This window comes from Balaenoptera borealis, assembly GCF_965194805.1.
Source record: "Balaenoptera borealis genome assembly, chromosome: 12".
Taxonomy (NCBI): domain Eukaryota; kingdom Metazoa; phylum Chordata; class Mammalia; order Artiodactyla; family Balaenopteridae; genus Balaenoptera; species Balaenoptera borealis.
The window spans coordinates 39,162,797-39,180,664 of NC_138869.1; the positions used below are offsets into that span (position 1 = coordinate 39,162,797).

Below are 17,868 nucleotides of genomic sequence, written 5' to 3' on the forward strand. Positions count from 1 at the left end.
GTCCCCACTACACCAGGCATTCGCCCTTTAGTTACTGAATCACAGAGGGGTTTGGTGCAGGGCTCGGATGTTAGCAGGGGGTGAGGAGACTCAAAGTGCTGGGGGCCACAGCTGTCAACTAGCAGGTACAGCTGTGCTTCAACATTTTCACAGGGGTCACCCCCATGCCCACGTCACCACCCATGGTGCTGTGTGAAGAGGTCAACCCTGTTCTCTGGCCCCATGGACTCTGCTGTGAGAACCCAGAAAACCCACCACGAGCTCCTAGACTTAAGACAGTCTGCACACATGGGAACAGAATCGGGGGTAAGGCCTGTTTCCTAAGTGGAACAAAGGTCACAGCACAGAAGACATCACGGGAGCAGACCTCCAGGCTGGGAGGGACCCTCTCAGTCATGCATAGGACGGGCCTGGGGGACTTCTGCTAGCACCACTCTTCCCACTGGCTACACGGCTCCCCCACCCTGCCTGGCTGTGGATGAGCACAGCCAGGAGCTGGGCTTCCCCACATCCTGGGGCTCTCCACGCCCTGCACACACGCACACATGCACACAGCCTCCAGTCTGCACAGACCAGGGCTTGTAACCCTTCTCTTCTCTAGACATTTCAGGAACTTCAAGGTTTTGCACTAAGGTTACTTTTGAATACCTCTGGGTATCTTGGGCTCAGCATCAGGTGTACTGACTCCTCGACTACTGCTTGGAATCAGCTGAGAATTTCAGAGGGGACCCCCCCCCCCCCAAAGCAACTTCTTGTGCAAAAAATCTACTTTTTGTAAGATGTGAGAAAACAACCTGAAGAGTTACTTCTGTTTACATCTTTATGCATTTCCTAGATATCTCAAAAAGGGGAGAATTCTCTTTCTCGATGGATCACTACAGAACAGAGAAGAGGTCAAAGAAAAACAAGATTTCTTAAAGTTCTGGTAGTAAACAGGCATATGATATTATTATTGTTGTAGTCTTAATAATAAGCAATTATACGTTCAAAGTGCTTTACAATCACTTAGCTATTCCTCACAACAGCCCTGTGAGGTAGGTCGACATTATTACCCCCATTTTACAGATGGGGGAAACTGAGGCACAGAGAGGTTAGGTGTCTTGCCCAAGGTCACACAGCAAGTGAACGCTGGAACTGGGACTAGAACCCAGGTTCCCTGACTCCCAGTGTCCTTGAAACTGGACCACACTGCTTCCAAAGAGGCATCCCCGGACTGGCTTTGAATTAAAGACGGACAATGTCGGATGAGGTTTGGGTGTGGTGGTATTTCCTGCGGACGCGTTAAGATGGAACCTGAGGTGTCGCCTGGGTTGGTTTGGGCATGCAGGTGTATGTGTTAGTTTAAATGGGGGTGTCTGAGCTTCCTGTCCTGTCCACATCTCTCTGCATCCTGCACTGGTCACTGCAGAGAGCGGAGCTGGATGGTCAGGAGGTCATGACGGACTGGCGTATATAAAAGGAACTTTGTCAGCCCAGTGCCAAGGGGCCTGCCAGTCTTTGGTAGTTCAGGTAAACTAGGGATGCAGGACTTTGGAATGGAGTCAGCTGCCCACCTTAGGCAGGTCTGCTTAATCTTTTTAATTTTTTTTTTTTTTTTTTTTTTAACTGGCCAGCATCAGGAAGTTGTGTTCATTTCATTTCTCTGTGGGGCGGCTGCCCCCCTCCTTTGCTCTCTCTCACTCTTTCCCTTTCTCTGAGTCTCTGCTTGGAAGGGAAAACTGTTAAGCCTTGCTCGTTCCCTTTCATGAAAAGGAGCCACCACGAGCAGCGTCCACGACAGGAGACCACGGCTCCGCAGTTGAGCCACGGCCCTGCTTCCACCTTCCGGAGGAGTGCTTTGCTTGGAAGGGGTCTCTCTGGGGCCTTGGGTTTGCTTTTTCCTGCATTTCTCCCGAAATGCTGTTTCAGTAGAAATAAGCCCACTTGAGACTTTTCCCTTTCAAGGCCTTAGCCACAAACGCCTTCCGACTAACGAGCTTGGTGCTGTAGCTCAGGCAGAAAATTCTAAAGCATCCGTTCAAGCATCTGAAACAAATGAATCAGCCAGTGAAATCTCATCTGTTAGCATCTGTTCTTCTCTTAGATTAAAAAAGAAAAAAAAAAAGCCTTTTTATGGCTTTAGATGGAATCATGCTTTTAAAAAAAAGACAAAAAAATCTTGCTAATTTTTAGACTAGATAACAGGTGTGGGATATTCTACAGGTTCAATGTTTGTGGAGTATCCCATTTTCCTCTATCTTTATGCCCGAGCCTCTCCGAGGGGGCCACATCAGGGACTGAGAGTCATTTGATTCTGGTCCACCACCCACATTTCTACTGGGCCACCTACACCACCACCTGCCAGCTGGGGCTCAGGCTTTCACATTATAAAACCTAACCACCTAATTCTTTACAAGCTGGAAATGACAGTCTCCTCCTTAAACCCAACTTCCAAACAGGTAAGAAAAAAGAAAAGAAAAGAAAAGAAAAATCTATCCCTCTCAAGTCCTCCTGTCCTGAGTCGACAGGCAGGCTCCCATCTGGGGTGAGTGGGGGACAGTCTCCCCTCAGTCCATCGGAGTGTCTTTTGCAAAAATGAAATCCTCGAACGTTGAAAGAAAAAGAAATGAACAAAACTTTCCCCACTCTGGGATCTTTTTTCTTTTTCTAATCCATGAGATACTGGACTAATTAGCGTCTGTATATTGCAGTCCTCATCTGGAAGATCTGATGAGGCATTACTATTTGCTGGGAAGGGGACAGAGTTTTCGTGGCTGCAGAGCTGTGTTCCTTTATTTACTTGCTCCTTGTGGAAATTTGCAGGTCACTGGGATGCAGCAACAATGGATGACGAGCAAAGGCTGAGTCAAACTAAAGTGAATATGGCATGTGGGGGATGAGTGAGAGAAAAAAAGCAAAGCCTGATGCAGCTTCTCTCTGCTTCCCTCTGGAGAGGGGCTGGAGAGAAGGCTGGCTTTAATGATGAAGATGGATGGACGGATGGAAACTGCACACTCATTCAGACCACAGAGGCCAGAGGACACCAGGTGCCAAGCTCCTACCCACACGTGGATCCAGGAGCTCCTCAAGCCACCCCCCTTCATGTAGAAGGGGCCCTGCAGTTGGTCTGAACAGAGGGAGACCAGATGGAGCCCACAGAGTTGATAACCAGAGCGCATCTGTGTGCCCTCTGAAACCATTCCAATGCGGGGGGGGGGCGGGGGGGGGGACAGAGAACGTGGACCAGCTCTGACCCTGCTCAGACAGACTGCACCCTACGCAGCACAAGCACGCACTGGCCTATGTCTTGACTGCTGTGCTCACCTGACGCCCACACTCCACTTTTCATTAGTAATTGGGCTTTCAGCCTCCCAGCACCCCTGGCACAGGGAGAAGCAACTCATCCCACTTCTCGACAGGCCGTGCCCACCTTGGGGAGCTTTCTTGAGGATCTGTGTACTCATCCTAGAGCCACGGTTGATCCATTTCTCCTCCCACTGCCACCTGACCCCGCTTCCCTAACTGCCACATCGTCACGTAATATTTCCTCGATGCAGAAAGGAAGTGCCTCATAGTGCTAATTAAATGTAGAGTGACAAATCACATCTGAAGCCCTTTCTAGAGCACAGGAAGCCAAAAATGTGATGAGAACTATCCTTCAGGGAAACAAAAATTTTCTGTTTTTAATGTTTGCTGCAGAATCAAATGCATTTTCAGAATGTATCTGTCAAGATTATGAACACAATTTACTAGGCTGGGTACTCAACATAAATTATAGTCACAGCCTCAACTCCCAATGGAACCATGTGGAAATGTGTTGATATTGGCATCTAACCGGAGATATTTGAATTTCACCAAGGAAATGAAACTTTCTACAAACAATGAAATGAGAAAATGTCCAGGGGAAAAACATTATTGTGACACAATGTAACAGAGTCTTTTTAACCCATGATGTATAATGTAGCTTCAGCATCATTTGAACTTTCAACTTAAAGACCCAGTGAAACCCACCCATGAAATGTGATTATTAATTACGTAGCCATGTGTTGTTGTTCAGGTTTTTAAAACATCCAAACACTATACCCAGCCACCAGAGCAAGCACTGAAGCCATCTAATTGGGAAGCCTTGGGGACTCAGTAAAGGTATAACCCTGTATCCAGATGGTCATTGTATATGCCTTCCGCAGAAAACAGAAGGGTCTCAGCACAGCGCTACCTTGGTTACTGTAAATTGCGACACAGCCATCCATGAAAGAGTATGTTTCCCCCTCCAGAAAAGTCATCAAGCCCCACGAACTAGAATCTGAGAACAGCAAGCAGTTCCCTACAAGGAGGGGATCACAACACTCTGGAATCTGACCCCCTAGTCGTCCAGGCCCAGCGCTGCTCTAGGGAAGAGCCTGCAGAAACATGATCATCACTCCCTGCCCTTGCACCCAGTCTGGCCACACCGCCCTCTAGAACGTATGGACCAGACCCGTTCAAAGTTTGCAAACACACCTCTTCAGTTTGCTTCTCTCTAAGGCTACTTGTGAGCTGTGATCGGGAGAAAGGCTGCCACTTTTGTAAACTGGATGGGTCAGAGGTGAAAGCTTTACTCAAATTCTGCAGGCTGAGATGGCAATCAGCTATTCAAGCCCGTGATTCACTGAACTCCCTTTAGGAGATGTGATCAGAGGAAGAAAGATCAGAAATTGTCTTTGGTCAGATTCAGCATCCATCCTTCCCCACCCCAGCCCCCATCACTGTCTGGGCAGAGCCCAGGTTGCATGATGAATCAACAGGTCACTGTCACACAAGGTCATCTCCTAACCCGCCATATGCACACACCCCACCCTCCTTCCTTCACGCGTTCACTGTCATTCATGTTCATTCTCTCTCAGCGAGATCACAGACAAGCCTTCACTTTGGTAATTACCATCACTGAGAACACAAGACAATGCAGGGCATTTTCCCCCAGAAAAAAAGCAAAAGACTATTCCATGTTGAACCATACCCATACCGACAAGGCCCAGTTTAAGACAAATGGTGATAACAGGGACATAAAGGAAAAAGTTCTTTATCTTATGCATAATGGACTCAACATGCTCCGGACAGCAGAGATGACAGGGCTTTTGATTAATTTGGACAGTTGTTTCTGACAGCTTGCCAACCTCTGTAGTTCCATTTTTGTAGTCCTTAGCATCTTTTCCTCATTCCTTCTCTGCTCTGCTTTCTCAGTCACAGCACTCACAGACTTCCCTTCCTAGCCCCTCTTCGTGCAGGTCTCCACTGGGACTCCCTTTCCCCACACACCTGCTTCCCACCAGGGCTTTGGGCTCACCTAGGATTCTACACCCTTGAATGCATGGACCCGAGTTAGAACCAGAGGTTCCTGAAACCACATCCCCCCTCCAGAAGCCTGGGCGGGGCCCGGGCGGGTGAAGGGACCAGAGGCTGGCTGGGTCGAGAGAGAACAGCATTTGCACAGCAAGCCTCACGGCCATCAGGAGACAACACGCAGAGACAGACACACCGCATGCACACACACACGCGCGCATACACACTCACACACACGCGCACACACGCACACATGCACTAGGAGGTGATGGATGTTACTGAGATGGACCGAAAACCAACAAGCAGTGGGGTAAGAAACAAACAGAAACAAAACAAAGCACTTGCGTTCAGATGGAAAGCTGTTTCGTGGGCGGCTAGGGCCCGAGCCCGAGGCTGGGGGAAGGTGGGTGCCTGCTCGGAGGACGCTGCCTTTGGAGAAGCCTGGGGGAGACAAGGCATGAGGGCAGCTGTGGCTCCCCTCCCGCCAAGGATGTGTGCCTCGGCCACTGTCCTGGGGGCCCTGCCCCACGGGCCGGGCCACAGTGGACGCGGATGCAGGGGCACGCCAGAGAAAGCAGGGAGGGGGAGGCACTTACCTGGTGGCCCAGAAATGGCTAGTCCACATTTGGGGGAGTGTGCAGTATCTCAGTTTAAACAAAATCCTGGCGGTACTGTTCAACCATGAATAGTCAGCTCTCTAGTATTTCAAATAAGCTCGTAAAATCGTTAGTGAAAAGGAGAAAAAGACAAAACAACAATTCACCTGTAGGGCAATTGTGCTGTTCTTCGCGGGGTATTTTCCCACCAGTCCTTGTTCTTTCCGTTTCTTGAATTTCCTAAAGTAGTCCTGTATCAGGAAAGTGGCATAGAACTTCCCCACGGTTACCTCATCATCTAAACGGAGAGACCAGACAGAGCTCTCCCGAATCAGCATATTTGCAGCAAGAGCCTAAACACTCACTTCTGGCTGGGGCTGGGGGCAGGGCAAGACGGGGCATGAGGCACTGAGCTCTCGCTTAGGACACGGGAGACTAAATCTAGCAAAAAGCAAGGTTGTGCAAAGCAGTTAAGGCTCAAAATTAGAGTCAGTTAAATAAACTGATGCTCAAAATTGCAGAAAATAATACACTTGTCATGAGTTTAATAGAGCAGCATATTAGTAACACTATGAAGTGCTGTCTTGGTTACTGATTCAAAATAAAAATTACAAAACAAAAAAAGGCTTCATAGGTCATATTTTCACCCCTACGCATAGGGATTTGCATGTGTAATTACCACGAACACCCAGGACAATTAACCATCCAAATCCCAATGCCCGGAGATAAAGATAGAGACCTCAGAAAGGTGACAGACAGGCTTGGAAGGAGAGGACGTTTCTGAAAAGTGACTACAGACCCAGATTTTCATGTGCCCCCTTAATTCTCTGCCAATAGCCTCCACATGTCATTTCTTGGTTTGTAATTCAGAACTGCTTGTTTTCGATACTGCAAGTGACAGCTCCAACTAACCTCAAAGTTGAGCTGACTTATTTCTGCTTTATTCAGAAACAACCCCATCGTGTGTGGCTGGGGAGCTGGAACTCCGCCGAGCGTGATTAAAGGTGATGCATGAGGCAGAATAGGGGCTCTGGCTGTCTCCTGGGAAACCACCCTGGCAGTGCCCGCGTGCCCGGGGGTCTCCACAAGGCCTGCTCACCCCCACATCCGTCCAGGGCCCCCGGGGGCTACTGACCACGGTTCACAGAGGCTGGGAGGAGGAACGGCTGCTGCCCTCAGGCTTTAGCACAGCTCCACTTGTGGCCAGGCTGCCCTTGCAACTTACGTGCCATCTTGGGTAAGGGGCTCGGCCTCTCTGGGCTTGCGTTCTCACCCGTAAACAGGCCTAAGCCTCTCGGAGGAGGAGCTGTGAGGATATCGGGAGAAGAGGCCTGTAGAGCACCCTGGGTGGTCCTAAGTGCCAGCGGGCGGGGGCTGGTGAGCCATCAGAGTCACTGTTATTTTACAACCTGCCAACAGTGGCATCCACTGAAATGGATCATAGAGCATGACAGGGTGGGGGACACTGGGACCCTCCTGGGTGGGGTGCATTCTGTGGCCGTGAGGGGGGTATCCCTGTCTGGACACTGCTGGGACATTCTGGGCTTCCCCCGGCCCCCAATTTCCTTGTCAGAAGCTACTCAGTGTTACTGTGTAAGAAGATGCCTGGTGGTGGTCAGCCTTGAGAAGCGTGTAGCATACCTTCTAAACCCAAGCCCGGCAAGTCTGGGAACGGTGTAGGGGCCACCAAAGTGAGCCTAGGGCTTTGGATAGATGTGAAACCAGGTCCCTCATCAGTCTCGGGCTGGTCCAAATGGTCCAACAACGCACTGTCCAGAGGCAGGAAGGCGAGAGGGGAGTGGACAGAGGTTCCATGACTTGCCCCAGGCCAGGTGAGTTGGGATGTGGGACCCCTGGGCCTGGGCTCTCCTTCTTTACCCCACCACCTCCCTGCTCCACCACAAGGGCCACCTGCTCCTTTGGGGCCGCCTCTCCCAGAGTACAAGTCTACCTCCCCACCGGGCTACATGCAGGAGGTGGACCGACTGCGGCCTGAGAATCCCAGGGGCAGCCAGCCTCTGCCGGCCAGGGTTTCCAGTCTTCTCTGTGGGCTCCCACGAAAAACACTGGTTGTACTCACAGAAGGCCCACCTCATCCCATGCTGGGATGCTTCCAGCAAAAGCAGGCCTAACCTTTCTCTCCCTTCCACCTGGATGGTGCTAACCTAGAGGGGCCAAGGGGGCTCCTGTGGGAGGGTCTCAGCTCTCCCTGGCCCAGAACCTGGGGGGTGGTGTACTCAGTGAAGAGGGCAGATCAGGTTTCCGCCCAAGGGGCAGCTCCAGGGCAGAGGGGCCCACCTGGGGCTCTACAGGGCAGGCCTCTCAAGGGTCACTTGGCCTTTTGCACTGAGATGCTGAGCAACTGAAACTGGGCCCAGGAAGAGTCTTAAGAACAGGAAAAGTCAAAGCTACCGCAGGTCAGAAAAGGAAGGAAGAGGAGTGAGTGCAGTGAGGCCGTCTGGGCTCAGGACTGCGGAGCGCGACGGGGTCGGCTCTGAGCGCTCCTCAGGGCAAAAGAGCCAAAGATCCAGGTCAGGGGCGAAGGCCCAAAGACAAAGAAGAGCCCCTGGGAGGAGGAGGGACTTCTAAAGGAGGGGGGAAGATCCACGAAACGGCAGGAGACTCGAGAGTGGAGGTGAGAACACGAGCAAGAGCCAGATGGGAAATGAGACAGCCCAGCATGGAGAAAGCAGAGAGGCTGTCACCACGGCCAAAGGCGCTGCGAGAGCCCGGAATTCTGGCCTGGGTTCCGGGCTCATTCCTGAGTATCGCCTCATCAAGCTCATGATGACCTCGGCGGGGAGTGGGGTTCACATCACCCCTGTGCTGGCAAAGCCTTCTAAGATGGGCACCTACTCTGCTCTGTCACCAGGGCTGTAAGGGGCCCCCGAGCGACCCACGTCGACCAGTCACAGGTTCAGGGCTGGCCTGGCTCAGTTTTCTGCCCTCTGACCAGGTTACAGTGGGCGGGACACTGAGCCCCTCAGCCGTGGGAGCTACCCGTCCGCTGGCCCAGAGGGTCGTAAATATGCTCTCCTTTTCTAAGTGCTCCACGGTGTGGGAAAGGCTGGGACCCAGTGGTCTACTGGAAGGTAAAAGAGGAAAAACAAAGAGGCAAAGGGTGAATGCAGATGTTACAACCCTGTGCAGCAACTCAACCAGAGTCTGTCCACCGAAGCCTGAAGTTACCACCTATGGAAGTTCAGTGACGAGAGCACTTATTTGAGATTCAACCTGGATAAGCTCCAGCACATCCACAACCCATGCCATGGAACTTCTGGAGTGTTCCATCCCTTACTGAGGCACTGTTTTTGTCCCAGGTTTCTCAGTGGTCTTACTGCCATTTTGGAAGAGATTAACCCTTGTCAGCCTAACCCCCCAATCCATGCTAAGAAATAACAGAGAGAAAACCAGGGCCCGCTATTGGACCAAGAAAGCGGAAGACTACGTAGCCTTCGTGAGAAGGCCAGTAGGGCTAAAAGCTGATCAGCTTTTCCAAGGAAGGGAGCCAAATTCTGGACTTTGTTTCTGGTGAAATGAAAAGAAAGGAAGTTTCACAGTAATGCGAATGACTCTCTCCAGGCGAGACTTGCCAGGATGGGCGCTGATGTGAGAGAGACTGGGCTGTAACGAAGCTGGCGTTTCAAGAGAGACGGGAGGTGCGGGTGCCATTGAGGCAGGTCCCCCCGGACAGGTGGGGCCCGCTACTCTGAAGCATGCGTCTGCATCGTGAGAAACATGTAGGGGAATACAACTGGCAAGAGATAACTCCGATTCCATGCCACCACCCTAAAACAGAATTGCTTCAGAATATTCTGAAAGACTGAGACTTGAAAGGAATGGAGGCTGCAGAAAAAGCTCAAGCACATTGTTACAACGATTGGAAAAAGCAATTCGTCTCAGCCATGCGAGCACCTGGGTGTGCAGCTAAAAAGAAAAGAACGAAAACCAAAGGGTCGTTTTAAGCGTGCAGTATCCGTTCTCCTGTGGAGAGCCAGGGTTCTCTCTCTAGGCGGGAGTTTCCGTTTTGGTTTTGTTCTTTCAGTGTTTTGTTTTGCACTCTATCCCCTTATCATTTCTTTGTGGGCCATCTTTCCCAGCTTTGAGCCGGTGGCCCTGCCAGCTCTGGGTGGCTCCCTCCAGCCACAAAAAGCTCATCCTGCTGCTGGATTCATGCCGGGGAGCAGAGCTGGCCAGCGTGCTGCTCTCTCTGCCCCCAAGAGCCAGAGGTTGTCACCTTCTCAAAAGGAGAGGCCACCGTCCGGGCTCAGCTTCTGGACCTGAGCCAGCCCGATCTGGAGGCTGCGGGAGCAGTGACACTATAAAATTTCAGTCGGTTACAAAACACACCAAACACTTGTAACGTGCCCAGGGCTAGGGGTTAAAGTGCGGGCATGGTGGCACCGAGAGAACGGATCCTGCACCTTTAAAACTCGAAAATAAAAGTCAAAACACAATCACCTCCACTTGTAAGTCCATGTATACTTAGACAAAAATGGAAATACAGTATCTGTATTATATATATATATATATATATATATGTGTTTTTTATATATATATATATATATAAATCTGAGAAAAGTTTAGTCAGTTATTTTATGATAACAAAGGGAAATAAGCATGCCTGTTAGTTCCGTCTCTACTCTAAATTCCAAACAAAGGGATGTTTTTGGTAATTATGGTAGCAGATCCAGTCTTAAGAACATTTCAGAAACACCATTTTCTGAAAGCTTTTTTGTGTGTGTGAGAAGTTTCAACAGTATGTTGAAGGATATAGGAAAACTAGTTTTAAACACTTCATTTTGGGCAAAAGAACAAAAAAACAGGCTTTTGGTTTTGAGGCAGCAAGCTTGTTCTCCTAACATTAATTCCTCCACCCGCAAGAGAACCCTGGCTTCAACCATGTGGGTCTTGATTTCCTTCTCACTGAAGCCTCTCCTTTGTGTGCAATGGTCTTCACGTTACCCCAAATCATTACACCAATCGCTGAAGGGCCTTTAGCTGTTGGCCTCAGTGCTCTGGCTGGTACCTTAAGCATTCTGCAAACACGCTGGGCTTCCTAGAGACTAGCATTGAAACCAACGTGCTGGTCAAGAACTACTTAGGAAATAAATTGCACTGACCACCAGCTGGAGGGACAACTTGGTCAAGTAGTTTCATGCTGGTTTTCTTCCAGATTTTCTTGATCACAGCTCGGAGTTCTTCATTAGCTTGTTCCAGGTTCCCTGAATTCAAAAAGCAAGAGGGGGGAACAAGCCTTGTTTCTTTTGCCCAGCAATGCCTCTCTGTTCTCACCGGGGCTGCTGGTGGCCCGAGTCACCTCTCAACCTTCCAGGATAAGGTGAAGCACGGAGGGAGGGGAGAAGGGTTGAGGGAAGCAGGTCCAGCCAGTGGGGCCAGCAAGGATGTTCTCACTTCACATACCGCCCCATTCCCTGGGCAGGGGAGTGTCCCCCGCCCCGCACCCCACCTTTGACAAGAAGAGGCCCAGATGGGAATCAAGGTGGGATACGGCCTTCCCTTCCTCTTCTCCCACCTGTCCTGCTTCCAGGGAGGGCTCACCTTCCGTCTTGATTTTAAGAGCCGTTCGGACCAAAGCAAACAGAGTTGCATTAAACATGACTGTCCCATCACTGTTGAGCGGCATGTTCATGGCAACTAGTCTCTGTAAAAAGAAAGAAAAGTCCCTTAATAGAACGCAAACGAATGATGACAGCTGCAGCCCTTTTCCTCGTTTGTTCTCTGTTTATCCCTCATCTCCTTTCTAATCAACCCTCGATTCAACTCAACAGCCATTTGCGGGGGCATCTACCATCTGAGGAGCTCTGAGCTGACAAAGATCAAAGCTTGAGTCATGAAGCGCAAACGTGGGCACTCAGAAGGTGCATTTTGTTTGTTTTTTAGACTCCCTACTTACTGTGCATGCATTCCTCTCCCTTTCTCATTAACCGGCTCTCCCTGTGTCTTGGGGTCAGGCCTCCATTCTGGGCACATCCTTAAGGCTGTTTGGGGGTAAAGTGATGTACCAGGTATGATGGGCCAGGCACAGAGCCTGGGACAAAGGTCCTCCACCAACAGGGTCCATTACTTTTCCTAACGCAGGGAGTGTCCTTCAAGGACCCTGCCCTGGTGAGACCACTGTGGAGTGTTTTGTACAAGTCCACGCGGTTCTATGAGTCCAGTGTTTGGTCTCTCAGAGCTGGATCCCCACATCCTGCTACTCTTTTCTCTCTCTTCGCCCCTGTAACACCACCACTGAGAGTTGGAGAGGACCTGGGTGAGTGAAACTCTCTGTGGCCCCAGTTACTGCAGATGCCATGCCCACAGCAAAGGGCTGTGCAAGGGTTAAAGGAGCTCACAGACACTTAAGACTCCAGCCAGGTGCCTGGCACATGGTAAGTGCTAAATAAGTGGTACTTAGAACTTCTAATAGTTTCAAATTTCTTACTTTTGGCTGACAAGGCGTACCAAGAGAAAGATTTTAAAGCACTTTTCCTCCTCCCTACTAAGGGACTGGAGTCTTGTGTACACATGATTCATCCCACCCAAATGCCTAGTCCTAGGAGAGCCTGCACAGTCACTTGCTTTTCCTGGCAAGTTCCTGAATCAGCAAAATGGACTACTTTGTGCCCGAAGGACACGTAGATCCTTTACATAAAAGGGTCTGGAAATGCAAACACAAAATAACAGCCATGAGCCAGAACCCATCTTGTTCTTGGAAACAGAAAAGAGGCTGATACTGGGAAATTTATGGGAAAAAAGTCAATGTCTGTGGCTTATACTCTGCCTACATCCAGAGTCCAGGATGAGGAGAAGCAAAGACTCAGGCAAAGACCCCAAGGACTTGCCAACTGGACTTCCAGCCCAGGGAACGAGTTTTGGCTCAGATTTCTCTGAAAGCCTGAAATACATTGTAGACTCCACTCTTTACTGTGGGTTCTGTCTAGAGCTAGTCCAGCATCTCTTTGGGGGTAGGGTGAACCCCTGACCCCGAATCCCCTTATATCTGTGGGGAGAGGGGACCGGTTGTTGCACAGACTGGCTGGATTTCTATGGGGTAGAGTTTCAACAGGCAAATCTTGCATTTCTCCTTTAAAAAGGGGGATCTTTTTCTATTGCTACAGCTGACTCAAGGTGGTTCGATGTGAGTTCTATGAAAGGAAAACAAATCTCAATGAGAGCTCACAGAGAGCATGGTCTGATGTGAAAACTTCAGGAATGGGGTGAGGTGGTGACAGGGATAGAGTAGGATAATTAAATAGATAGCTTAAAAATCCCACTGGGGGGGGGGACTTCCCTGGTGGTCCAGTGGTTAAGAATCTGCTTTCCAATGCAGAGGATGTGGGTTTGATCCCTGGTCGGGGAACCAAGATCCCACATGCAACAGGCCAACTAAGCCCGTGTGCTGCAACTACTGAGCCCGTGCGTTCTGGAGCCTGTGTGCCGCAACTACTGAGCCCACGTGCCACAACTAGAGAAGCCCACACGCTGCAACGAAGAGCCCACACACCGCAACGAAAGAGCCCGCATGCCACAATGAAGACCCGACGCAACCAAATAAATTAATAAAAAAAAAAAAATCCCACTAGGGGATTAAAGTCAGAAAGGGAATTCTAAGGGAGTTTAGGAGACTGTTTAAGCAGTGGGAGACAACTCAAGAAAAGAATCCAGTAACCAAGCAACAATCTACATATGTAGTTAAAGTACAAGACAATAGATATGAGATCTGAATCTTGTTATATGAAGTCAGGGAATTAATGGTCCTTGAAGAGTTGCATTTCTGCGTGTAGCCAAGACAGGAATATAGATGAAAGGGGAAAGAAACTAGGTGAAAGGGGACATTATACCAAAACCTGAGATGAATTACCATGTTTTAGTATATGTTACCACCCTTTTGCTAATATACATGTCATGTAAAGAGCGCCATGACAGTCCTGGTTAGACCATCAAGGGTTAAAAGAGGAACTAAGGATACAAGCCTTGACGTCTAGCCAAAAATGAGGAAGAGGGCGATCTTCTCCCCTACCCCCTTTTCCTTTGATTATGAAAATGTAGCCCTCTTTGTTCTCGGGGCTGCGCTCCCTTGCCTGCCCGCCTGTATCTCTCACAAGCATCCTATGCTAAGAAACTCACTCTTTGCCGGCCACTTTGCCTCACGCTGAATTCTTTCTGCATCGAGACAAAAGAACCTGAGTTTCAGTAAGTCCTGACACCAGGTGAGTGGTTTTAACTAAGAGACAGTGGGTTCAAGTCCCCTCCTAAGTCAGGAGTTGTGGGTTCAAGTCTCAATCTGAGGTGTGGACGGGTTCGAGTCCCGTCCGAGGAGGAGTGCGGTTTCAGCAGGAGATCTGAATCCATCCCTGAGACGCCACCGCCGGATGCACACGAGGGGCACGTCACTGTGTGCACCATCACACAAGTTAGGAAATGTCCAGGCCACCAAGTCCTCTCCACTCTACTCCCTAAGTAGATCCCTAAGCCATCCCCTCCTCTCCATGCCCACTTCCCTCTGGCTCTCGGTACTTCACAGGGAGATAATGCAACAGCTCTCCTGGGTGTTCTCCTGTCCCTAGTTCACTTCTCCACTGCCAAGAGTCAACCTTCTAGAATGGACGTCTACTCCTGTTTCTTCCATGGGACTCAGCATAGCACAGAAGGCTCCTCGCAGCTACACTCAGCTTGGGCCTGAGGCCTTCTGCCACCTCCTCTTGCGTTCCAGCCACACCGACTCCCCATTCTCTTGCCTCCACGTCTGGGCTCCCTTTCTGCAATGCCCTTCCCCCTCTGACAAACTCCTACTTCTCTCCTGCTGGACCTGATGCAGATGTCACCATCCCCTCCTTCTACCCAGTGACAAATTACACAATTCCCTTCCTATTCTTCTTGTTGGCTGACAGGGTGACCTAAGAGTTACACAGCTGAGAACTCCTCAAGGGCAGCAACCACAGGTCATTCATCTCGGCATCTCCAGTGCCTCCACAGAACGTCACTCAGTAAGGGTTTGTTGACTAAAGCAGGGAGTCCCTGCAAGAGAGGCCGTCAGGGATGCCAACAGGACACTTACCTTGCAGGCTACCCTGTGTGGACACAATTTCCCAAACCCCAGGGGGGGCTGGATGCGGCGGAGCAGAGTGACCACGTCCAGGTGCTTGATTCTTCCCCTGGAGACAAAGTACGGCATGAGGTGCAGGGTAGCAGCAGCAGGCCTGGGCTTTCGGTCCATCCCACCTTCCACAGAAAAGCACACCCAACATCCAGAAACAGCCCACACAAGCCAGATGGAATTCTTTTCAACCTACTTTGCCTCGGGGTCATATTCGGACCATATTCTTTTGAATTCGTCTAAATGGTGAGGCCCCAGAATAGACCAGTCCCGGGTCAGATAATCGAAATTGTCCATGATGACAGCCACAAACAGGTTGATGATCTGTAAAAGCCAATCGAGAGGGAGTTTCAGCTGTACTGGGATGAGCTGGGTTCAACCCTAGTGAGTGCTTCCTAGTTATAAGGGTCACAAGACATTTGGACCCATTTCTCCTAGAGAGGCTGAAAATCTTTCATTCTGGAGAATGTTTAAGAAAAAGGCAGACTTCTAGCTTTCCAAAATGGTTTGGGTATAGGCCCAGGGGAGGGCAGGGGGGAATGTACTGTCTGTCCTTTTGAAACACACTGCAGTGTTATAATTTGCCACCAAATAACTCACTCTCGTAAGTCGCTACTATGTGCAGTGGCTTTGAGATTTTTATAAAGGGACCAGCAGCCCTAAGAAGCTGGGGTGGTGAAGCCTGTTAGCGAGCACCCAACCCCTGCTCACACCAAAGCTGCTAGTAACACAGGCCTTGCTCAGCAAAACCTTGACGGCCCAGTGGAGTCTAGACTGCTCATCAGCATAAAACACCCCACAGCTATTTGACGGGGCAACGTCATTGGTCTGAATCCCAAATGCTACATGAATAGGTGTCCATTGGTGGTGGGGTGGCTATTCTGATCACTTACCAGAAATGCGCAGAGCATGTAAAAACTGATGAAATAAACAATGGCGAAGTTGCTCCCACAGGTGTACTCCTCCCCGGGGTTGTAATCGGACTCGGGGTCACAGAGCTTTCCCGGGAGGCAGGCCAGCATGATTTCCTGCCAGGCCTCCCCCGTCGCACACCTTTTTTAGATTAAGCAAAGAAACGAAGAAGGCATTTGAGGCTTAGATCTTTAAGAAATTTTAAGAAAAAAAAATTTTTTTAATTAGACCAAAACCTAAGTACTTTGGGGGGAAAGCCAGTTGGATTTAGTGAAAATTCCTACACTGAAATTCCTACTTATTTTCAAATGCAACTTACGTATCATTAAGGGAGGCCCTGTTGCAACTCCCTTTGATTTATATCAGTCACTTGATACAAGCACATCAATTCTTTTTGTATAAAGGGATGTTTGTTTTGTTGTCTTCTCTCCTTTAAACGCTTATGCTACGATTTTTAAACAATTATTATTTTTAATGACCTAACATCTGACAACTTGATTAGATCCCCATTCATTCTGTTGAAAGCAAAGAACTGGAAACTATCTAACTTACAAAGAACTTGCTCTCCAGTCGTTAGGACTTGCTTGTATGGTTTCTAGAAAGTTCTCTCACTTTAAGGCGCTTTGTTTACAAAGCTATTAAATGGAGTTAAAAACAATCCCATAAAGTTTGAAATTGCACATCTCAGGATGCTCCCCACTGACTGTGCAAAAGGCCTCTACATTCCTGCTAAATTTTCATTTTCCTGGTTGTTTAAGCACACGCGCCCATGTGTAAGCATATACCCCATACCTTCTCGGCGGCTCAGTAGACCTACTCACTCCCAAGAGGAAAACCTTAAGCCAATCACAATGGGAATGACCAAAAGCCTGCAAAATTCCTCTGTGACTAAAATGCTACCGTGTCTGTTTAATAGTACAAAACCAACAAATACAAAAGGCCACCATGACCAACTGCTTTAAGAACCCGGGTCCTCTGCTGCTCTAGAGCCCAGAACCAGAGAGACTTGCTCCGGGCTGGACTCAGTCACCTGAAAAGCAGCAGCACAGCCTGGGGAAAGGTCTGGAAATTGTTGTTCCTGTTGATCTGGTTGTTATCTCTCATGGCAACTTTCCCAAACATCTAGAGAGAGAAATTATTAGGGGAAAAAAGAAAAGATTTTGTCATACCGAAAAAAAAAAAAGAAAAAAAAAACCCCTCCATATGTGAATTTAGAACTCAAGTTTGGTCAATACCCAGAGTGCCTGACACTTTATTCATCCCACTAAGATATGCTGGGCTCTGTGCTAACCGCTGGGCACATTCTCAGCTCAAGGAGTTCCTACCCTGCGGAAGGGATGCAAAAAGTAACCAGACAGGCAGCCTCTCCAGATGGGAGCTGGGCTGGTCCAGCCCAACAGGGAAGCACAGAATAGGCTCACAGGATCCCCGAGGCTGGGGGCTGGGGTCAGGGAAGGCCTCCAGGCCTTCAGAGAGGTTAAGGCCCAGAACTGAAGGGGAAGGAGAAGCCAGTCAGGTGACAAGGAGGGTGAAGAATGCTCCAGGCAGAGGGAGCACGACCTGCAAAGGAGCAGAGGCGACATGGCCCGGGGGCTCCAGGAAATGAAAAGAACGTGAGTGTGACGAACAGCCCGAAGACCAGGCTGCAGACAAGCATGGGGGGCCGGTGGGCCATGGGAAGGAGGGTGGGCTTTGCCTTAAGGGCCAGGAGAAGTCAGTAAATTCTTCACTTGTGGGGATCACAGAAGCAGACTGACATTTTCGAAGACCCTGATGGCCGGCAAAGACTCTTGAGTGAACACGGGCGTGGTGTGCGAGATGCGGTTTCCAGTTCTCTGCGACCACTTAAGTTTTATATGAGGACGTTATGGCATAAAAGACCCTGTGAGGCCCATGGCGTCACAAGCTGCTAAATTACAGGGGCTCAAGCACACTGCCTCTTCGTTCAAACCCCCTGGT

General features: G+C 49.6%; 1 protein-coding gene across 9 annotated transcripts in view; it reads right to left on the reverse strand.

The window, feature by feature from the left end:
- The window catches only part of CACNA1D (calcium voltage-gated channel subunit alpha1 D), a 320,332-nt gene that overhangs the window by 19,177 nt on the left and 283,287 nt on the right, over nt 1–17,868 (reverse strand). For all 9 annotated transcript variants that reach the window (XM_082347969.1, XM_082347972.1, XM_082347971.1 and 6 more), the window contains 7 exons: nt 16,940–17,031; nt 15,891–16,050; nt 15,194–15,321; nt 14,959–15,055; nt 11,457–11,559; nt 11,018–11,119; nt 6,062–6,192 (listed from right to left, as the gene is read on the reverse strand). In XM_082347969.1, the coding sequence (XP_082204095.1) occupies nt 6,062–6,192; nt 11,018–11,119; nt 11,457–11,559; nt 14,959–15,055; nt 15,194–15,321; nt 15,891–16,050; nt 16,940–17,031 (813 nt within the window). The remainder of the gene's footprint in view (nt 1–6,061; nt 6,193–11,017; nt 11,120–11,456; nt 11,560–14,958; nt 15,056–15,193; nt 15,322–15,890; nt 16,051–16,939; nt 17,032–17,868) is intronic.